The sequence below is a fragment of the Abrus precatorius genome, unplaced genomic scaffold (assembly GCF_003935025.1).
Source record: "Abrus precatorius isolate BTA unplaced genomic scaffold, Abrus_2018 Scaffold10, whole genome shotgun sequence".
Classification (NCBI taxonomy): Eukaryota; Viridiplantae; Streptophyta; class Magnoliopsida; order Fabales; family Fabaceae; genus Abrus; species Abrus precatorius.
Window position 1 is genome coordinate 26160807 of NW_020874292.1, and position 9125 is coordinate 26169931.

General features: G+C 24.7%; 1 protein-coding gene across 1 annotated transcript; it reads left to right on the forward strand.

Annotated features, from left to right (window-relative positions):
• Positions 1-249: 249 nt before the first annotated feature.
• LOC113852139 (octapeptide-repeat protein T2-like) lies at positions 250-585 on the forward strand. The gene has a single exon (XM_027482387.1). It carries the CDS (start codon positions 250-252, stop codon positions 583-585), a length of 336 nt encoding a protein of 111 aa, XP_027338188.1.
• The last annotated feature ends 8540 nt before the right edge of the window (positions 586-9125 follow it).

Sequence of the window (9125 nt, forward strand, 5' to 3'; positions counted from 1 at the left end):
CATTCAAAATCTTATATGATTTGATTTCTTTTTTTCTTTTTGGCTGCAAACAATAAGCAAAAATTATAAAGTCATTACAAGTTAGTGAAACTTTTGATCTAAAAAATATAAAATAAGAAGAAAGAAAAAGAGTGTGAGAGTGCCAGGGAGAATGAGATGGGGTTGGGAAAAGGAGAATGGGGCCAAAAAAAAGTATGGGGTTGAGAGTGCAATAAAATATGGAGTTGAAGGTGAGGGAAGAAGAGACAGATGAGTTGCAGTGCAGAAAGGAGGGAAATGGAGAATGGGGTGGGAGAGAGTGTAGAATTAAGAGTGCAAGAGAAAGTGGAAGAAAGGAAGATAGAGGAGTTGCGGCGTGGGAATGGGGAAGTGGAGGGCAAGGGTTGTGGAGTGAAGGTGAGGGAAAGGTGGGAGAGAGGTGGGGGTGTGAGAAAGGGAGAAAGGAAGTGGGTGAGAGTACAAAAAATGGAGAGAGAGAAGTTGGATGAGTGTGGGAAAGGGAAGAAGAAAAAGGGAAGGGAAGGGGTGCAAGGTAGAGGAGGGGAAAGGAGAATGATGTGGGGAAGGGAAGAAGAGAAGGAGTGAGAAATAAAGAGATAGGTATAAGAAAAGGAAGAAGATAAGGGGTGAAGAAGAGATGTAAGGTAGGGTGAGAGAAGGGTGGAAAAGAAAAAAAGAAAGAAACAGAATTCATTTGTAATCATATAAAATGTGAGTAAAAACTTATTTATAAATATTAATTTTAAATAATAAAAAATTAAATAATAAGTAACATGATATATGAGAGTATTGAATTAGTTTTTTATCAACTAGCTTAACATTTAATAAAAAGAAAATAATGTTATAAATTAAATCTTAATTTTTTTTAGTTTTTTGTTGACTAAATTCTTTAAAAAAAATTAAAAACTCATCACAAAATACTAAATATTTATAGAGACTAAAAATATAATTAAATTTAAATAAAATTATATATATATATATATATATATATTGAATTAGATTGATCTTTAAAATAAAATTTTAAATTTAATTCAATTGAATAAAAATTTATTTTTTAATTAATTTAATTTTTACCGTTTATATTGAATTGGACCAATTAATTAACACCTGAAAAAGTTTTGCTTTCCCAGTTAATCCACCTAGCTATTTGTGGATCTCTTGGGGCTAAGATTATTGAGTTAAGATTGTCTAATTGCATGTGATTTTTTTTTTGTTGATCATCTACATATTGAATGAGATTGATTGTATTTTTTGTATGGATTATTAGGATAATTAAGCTTAAATGCATTTGTTAATGAGACAGGTTCAAATACCAGGATCGAATGTAAATTAAAAAAATCACATTTTTTTAACGAAAATCGGCACCTCGCTCATAAAAAGTAAAAAAACAATATTTTTTATAATAAATATTTTTTTATTAAAAAAATAATAACTATTTGATTTGCTCCATCTGCACGTCAGCCACAAGCCATTGTAAGTTTGTGACTCTGGACAAAAATATTGGAATGGTCATGTAATGTGTTAATAAACAACTAATAAATGTTTTTTTTTTTTTACTGGAAGGAGAAAGTGTTGATATTCCATTTACCACTATATGAAGAAAAAGTGTTTTTCCAACTATTTTTTAATCTATTACAGCAAAAAGTATTGTAATTAGGACAAACAGAAATTAGTACAAAAATTAAATAATTGTTTTTTTCCTAAATATTTTATTTTTTCAATATAATGCAAGAATAAATTATTTTGACTAACTACAACCAATTTAAAAAGTAAAGATTAAAGTAACTTGTAATTTTTAAATAAGTTTCGATATTGTTTAACCAAATAATAATTTATAGTTTTAATACACAAATATATATGCATATATATATATATATATATATATACATATGATTTATTAATTAATATGATTATGCATGTTAATATTATTTATTTTTGGTCCTTGTGCACTGTTCAGATCTGCCTCTGAATATAGTATTGGTTTAATTAGAAAAAGAAAAAAAAACACACACACACACCTGTTTCAATTATTTAAAATGATTATTTCTCAAGAAAAACTAGTCACCAAACATGAGCAACTTAAGCTCAAGTCTGTGATTTCTTGGTACACCGAATATTGATAATTGAAGAGCCTAGGGATCACACTAGCGCCTGAAATGCAATTTAATTATTTTTCCCTGTAGATTTAATTATTTACATTGGTGTTCAACGATTCAGTTTAATGCATATTATAAAATTCAAATTGAAAAGCTAAACAACAAATTTTTATTGAATTATATTAGGTTTAAAGTTTAATTTTAAAAATTAACTCAATCTAATTTAAAGCATACTTATATGCATATAAACATTTATACTTATGAAATTAACCACTCACTCATTTTTATATAAATATATCCTTATAAAATTACAATACTTTTTTTTAGACAGATTTATTCTCAGAATTATATCTTATTGTTTTACTCTTCATAACACAAACACAATCTACAAGACAGGTAGAGACGAATACAAAGGGAGGCAAAACGGAGCCTCAACTTAATTAAAATATATAATTTTATATTTTAATTAATTTAGTTATTAATCTTTATTCATTAAATTTCAGTTTTTACTCTTAATTCTTGGGTTCAATGACTTCTTTTAATAAATTCTCTTTCTGAATGTTCTATGAAATTTATCATATATCATGCAACTTATATTTTATTATATTATTATTAAATGTAATGAATCATAATTTATCCAAAATTTAGAATTTGAATCTATAAATTTAAATTGAAGGACGCTGTCAAATTAATAATAATTTGATATTTTAAATGTTTGATGGAGAAGATTATCTTGGATTGACTCTGGTCATGAAAAGTTTTTTCTTTTTCAAGCATTCGTAGATTATAAAAAAAGTTCGTCGAGTTGAATTTCACTACGATCTTATTTATTTTATTTCTTTTCCCTTGCTTTTTTACTTCACAATGAGTTCAATTTGAAAGTTTCTTTTTTTTTCTATATTTTTAAAAAGTTTAAAATGTTTTTTTAAGGACATTAATTTTTTTTCTTTTTCTTATACTTTTTATATTCTTTCTCATATTTGTGTTTCTTCTTTCAGCCTCACTTTTTTCTTTTTTTTCTTCTTATTTCTCTAGTCTATAAGATTTTTGAAAAATAAAATAGTGATAATGTTATAAAAAAATTATTATAATGTTGAGACAGTCTAATTGGAATCAAGTAGTAAGTGGATAAAAATGCAGTGAAGCATATTTTTACCTCAAAACATATTTTTAAATATGAATTATGTCAATGGATTCAATGTATTCGCTCACTAGTTAGATTCTATGAAAATATTGATATATTAATAAGATTTTCCATTTATATTATATTTTTAATATTCATAATAAAAAATATTAATAATATATTCTTAATTATTTGTTAAAATTTATCAATAATATAAAATTATATAATTTTCATTTTTATATTTTTATATTTCTTAATAAAATTTACTCGATAAATAAAGAAATGTTAAAAAAAATTATTAAATAGGATTTTCCTAATTTTCCTCATCTATAATTAGTGTAACGAGACTATCAAAATCTGAACTTACAAGCTGAATTGTTATCTATAAATTTATCATCACCTTATTTTCTTTCACGTCTCTAACAAGACATAACCCAAGTAAAAGATTTCAAAATTATGTAATTTGCGTATATGGTTATAATATTGTAAATTAATATACGGCGGATGCTTTGCAAAGGCTATTGAGAGGGAAGGTCTCTCTTAAGTGCCTACTATTTTCTTGACAATTATTGAATACACTTCTTTATAAAGGTTTGCTAATTGATCGTAGTGTTCAAATTGATGATATAACTTGTTGCTTCTATTATAATTCGAAAGAACTTTCAACTCATTTATTTTTAATGTGTTCAATTTCATCTCAAATATGATACTTTACTGCGCATTGGCTTGAATTCTCACTAGTTTTTTCTTTAAATTTATCGACTCACTTACTTTCTTAGGTTGATATTGGTTGTAGTAAAAAGATAAGAGATATGTTTATTAATTATTTGGATAAGTACAGTGTGATCTTTATGGTTATATAGAAATAAAATAGTATTTTTCAATAGTATTTTGAATGAGAGGGAAGTCCTAAATTTGATTATTCTAAGGTTCTGTAAATGACTATCACTTATTAATAAAGAAGAAACTATTTTGTTAACTAATTGGTATTTGAATTTACAAAATTACATTTGTCTTAATTTTGAATAAATATGTTTATATTTTTTATTTTTTTGAGTAAGTATTATTTTTTTTCTATGTATATAGGTTTTGAGTTTTCTTTGAACTCTCTCTAAAAATATATGTTTTGCCTATAAATTTTTTTTTTAAAATTATCCTTTAAATGGAGGCAATATGCCATGTTTTAAACAAAATCCAACTAGAAAATCACCCTAAGAATCTCATATAAGGCATATTTAATTGTAATTTATTCAACCTATATTTAATTATTATATTTTCTTTTATATGTTATTATTTTAACATGATTTTAAATTTACTAGCAATAGAGAAAATGTTTTTAAGATTTATCTTAAATTACCTATTTTATGCCCCAAAAAAACCTTTTAAATGGTAAGTGTTAGTTGCTTTAGTTCTTTTTTATATATAATTTTTTTACTTTAATTTTATAAAGTATAAAGAATTAAAATAAAAATTATTTTAGTGGATAAAATGAAATGTTTGTAAAATTTGAGAGTAAGCCAACAGAAATATAGAATCCAAGAATTAAAATAATTTTTTGTCTTGAAATAAAGTTTTACTTATTAAAGTTTATTTAGTTTTTGGTCCTCCCTTCCCCAACCATGGGACAACTATTGCATAAATCTAGGCTGCTCAGACTAGCTAACTTCTACTAAAATGATCCATTTTCTATTTTCTAGTTTTGGTCAACATTTCTATTTTTCAGTTAAGCCAACAAAAAATATATATTTCAAGGTGGATCCATTTTGACAGGCTTCGCTTATTATCATTGAGGCCCAAACAAGACTATCAAAGACTACACCTTTAACTTATGTGTCAGTCTACCAAAAACATAATCTATCGAACCTTTGAGCCAAAAAAAAGCACTGTAGTTTTTTATTTTTACTACTTTTTCTCTAATCACATCACTGTATTTAAAAATAAACTAAATATGTTAGTCTCTTATAATATTTTTTAAATAGTGCTAAAATCAATGGTCAAAAAGTGTGCATCAAATCTGTAGTGACCACTTGATTCGATATGACTAGCAGTAATTTGATTATTTTTTATTATTAATGTATCTCTCCCATAATCTTCAATGCATCCCAATAAAAAAATTAATTAAAAACTATTTTTATTTCCGTAGCCCATGTCAAGGACTAGTTAATGAAAACATTTTATTTAGAAAAGTATTTATTTATCAAATTTAGTTGTGTAGAAGTAATTCTTAATCCTCATGTTAGCATTTTTCTTAATCTATAATCACGTATCAGTACTCAAAGTATGCATTACAATATGCGTACGACCCCTTGCCCTTTGTCTCACCAATGGTTCTCTAGTCACAAGATTGTTCATCCTTTGTTCTTTGCTACTCGCAAATCCCAAGCACTTGAAACTTATCTCCAATGCACCACTAAGAAAACAAATAACGAAGGCTGCAATCTACAGGCTTTAAGGAGCTGGAACTTAACCATGGGGTGGTGATTGGTGAAGGTGGAAAACAATCTTTAAGGGACCACAATTTACAGGTAGTAGCCGCAATAATTATATGTAAATGAATAAAGGGGGGAAAGTTTTCTTTTTTCTTTTTTCCTTCTTCTTTTTCAAGAGCAGTGATTAGGACAAAGATGTAATAAAAGACACATAAAAAAGTTTGGTTTCTCTAAAAAATTTACAAATGTTTCGGTAACTCGAAAACAGGTCGCCTAAGCTACCTTTAAGCTTAAAGTAAGTTATAAGATAAGATTTTTTAATTTAATAAAAATAATTTTATAATGTATTTTTCTTATGGTTTTTTTATATTTTAAGATGAAAATTTATTTATTAATTTTTAAAAGAATTTTTTTAATTTTTAAAATCTTATTTATGTTAAATTAATAAAAAAAAATTGTTGACATTGTTTTATAGGTAATATATGTGTAATAGGTATTTAGTATTTATTATAATCATATTTTAGTTAGATTAGTCTATTATAATATTTATAATTAATTAATACAAGATATTTTATTAATTAAGGTTAATATAATAATAAATTTTAATTAATAAGATAAATTAAATACTAACTAATTTAGGAAAGAGACATGTCATAATAAGGCAATAGGTTTTTTATGAAAAAAAAAATTCTTAACATTGTTAATATATTGATTAATAATTTTATTTTTTGCACATAATAATTATTAATAAATAAGAAGTTTTTTTTGTCAATTTTTTAGAAGATTCAAGAAAAGAACTCTTTTACTTCATCCATGAGCCGGCCTAACATGTAAAGAAGAAATATGGAAGAATAGTAACATAATAAATTCGTGAACCAAACTCACCAATAATGCCAAATGATTGTCAATTTGATTAGTAATCAAAATCAAAGAGGCTCCAAAAAACAAATGTTAAGAGCTCAAGGGACATGTCAACTTTAAGTTAAAAATAAGAGGCACTGCACGCAAACAACCTTAGCTCGGTTGAAGCTTGACGACAACAATACTGAAACAAAACACCATGGAAAATGATACACGCTTTCCCTTTTCCAACTTGAGCTAGGAGATGCATTCAATCGTTTGTGTGCGCCATACGCATGGATTAGTGCACAGCTACTGTATAAATCACAAGACATACACAATTTTGTTCAAGTTTTGCATATCAAAAAAATGGTATTAAATTTGGGTTTTGAATTCTTTCTTATAGCTAAATAATCTATCTGCTTGCCCCTGTGAAAGATTTATTTTAAAAATTAGTTGCTTTTTAAAATTATGCTTTAGTTTTTTTTAAATATAATAATTACATAAAATGTTTTAAAAATCAATTTTGGAGTGATTTGAATATATAACTTATTTAATAAATTTCATTATTTATGTCATGAATTTAGTAATAAAATTTATTGAGATAAGTTAAAAATATTGATAAATTTTATCAATTAAGTTTATTAAAATGATTTATAAAAAGTCATATAAACTTATTATAAACTCCTCCAAACTAACTATTAAAAGACTGTAGTATCACATTAATGTTGGGACTCATGAACTTATCAAACATGGTAAAAATATTACATATACACACACAAAAAGATATTATTTAAAAAATTATATTTAAATTAACTTACACATAAGGCATGATAATAATATAATTTTGTCCATTCAAATAAAAGATTTTCATTTTTGAATATTAGTTAACATTCTCCTAAATTTTATCATAGTAAAATATAACATTTTAAATTTAAATCTCTTTTACTTTCTTATGCATAAGAAAATACTTTACAAAAGAAAATGAGAAAAGAGACAAATAATAATGCCGAGTCAGTGTGGGTCTTTGCAAGTGAGGCGATCGCGTAAGGCGTATATTGCCAAACCCTCCAAATTTTAATATTATATATATATATATATAGGGTTAAAAATAAGTAATTAATAATAATAATAATTTATTAAAAAATATTTTATATTTTTATTAACTTTAATATAATAATTATGTATTTTTTTTATACAAATTTTTTATTTATAGATGTTTAAATTCAATCCTAAAAATTAAAATTAACAAAACTTTATATATGTATATATATTATAGTTATCAATGCTTGATGCTTACACTAAAATTCAATTCTTACATTATGCACACATTCACTTCAATTATATTCGAAATTTTTTGTCATAAAAGCAATCAACCCTAACCCTATTTTCAAACATTACATTTATATATTATCTAGTTACTTTATATTCACATATACATAATAATCTTAAATGATTATTAACGAACATTTAATTTATTATTATTGTTTTTTATTTTACTTTGCTGTTTATAATATATAGGATGAAAAAAGAAAATTAAATAATTGATTCAGTGAAAACATAAAAGTATTGATAAATTGACAGTTGTACCAATATAGATTATATTATATTGTCAACACATTTTATTTTAATTTTTATTGAATAAGGAGGCTAAATAGCGCAAAAAAAATAAAATAGTCAGTATCTCAATCTAGAGGGATCAAATACCTATAGAATCCATACAAATGATAAGGAAAATCTGTAGCACCCCAAATCATAATTTAGCTAGATGATCTTACTTTAGTTAGTTTCTCTATAAACTTAGCTAAATCTAACAAACATACATATTATATTATATTGTCAACACATTTATTTTAAGATATTAGAATCATTTGAATATGAAACTTTTATTAGCATTTTAACTTAAAAAAATGGATATTAACAAATCCTATTAAATTAGACCTCAAATATAAATGCACTTTAAAATTCTAAAAGTTTTAAACATGATTATTATGCGTTTGTGCCCATTTAATATACACTTAAAAAAAATTTCTTATTTTTAAAAATACATTTGAATGAAAAATTATAATTATCTCAATTATATTTGATAATATAAAAAAATATCTTATTAGCAACTAAATCTCTTATTTTCTCTTTGAAGAAACCTTTAAAAATTATATTTATCCTCTCACAAAACATATGGGGTAAATTAAGAAATAAGAGTGATGATTTTTTATACTATTTTTAAACATGTGTTTCAGGATGTATATTAAAAATGTATATACAATAATTTGTTTTAAAAATCATAAAATAAATATATTAATAATATGAAAAGTTATAATTTTAATAAAAATTATAATTTATTATTTTTTCATATATGTTATGAACCTGCTTTTTTTATGATATGAACACTGTGGAGTGCCGTAATACGGCGGTGGGTGAGGGCCCGCCGGGAGACCGGGGTCTCAGAACCCGTAAAAAAGGGTCAGTACAGTGTACATCAAATAAATTATTTTTGGTACAAAATTAAATAATGTGGAATAACACTCTTTCCTATAATAATTAAAAGAAAATATGTGTCCACACTTCTGATGGGAAACAACTTTTGTCAAATATCTAGAATTATTAAACCAAACTTTATTTTAATAAAGTAGTTTT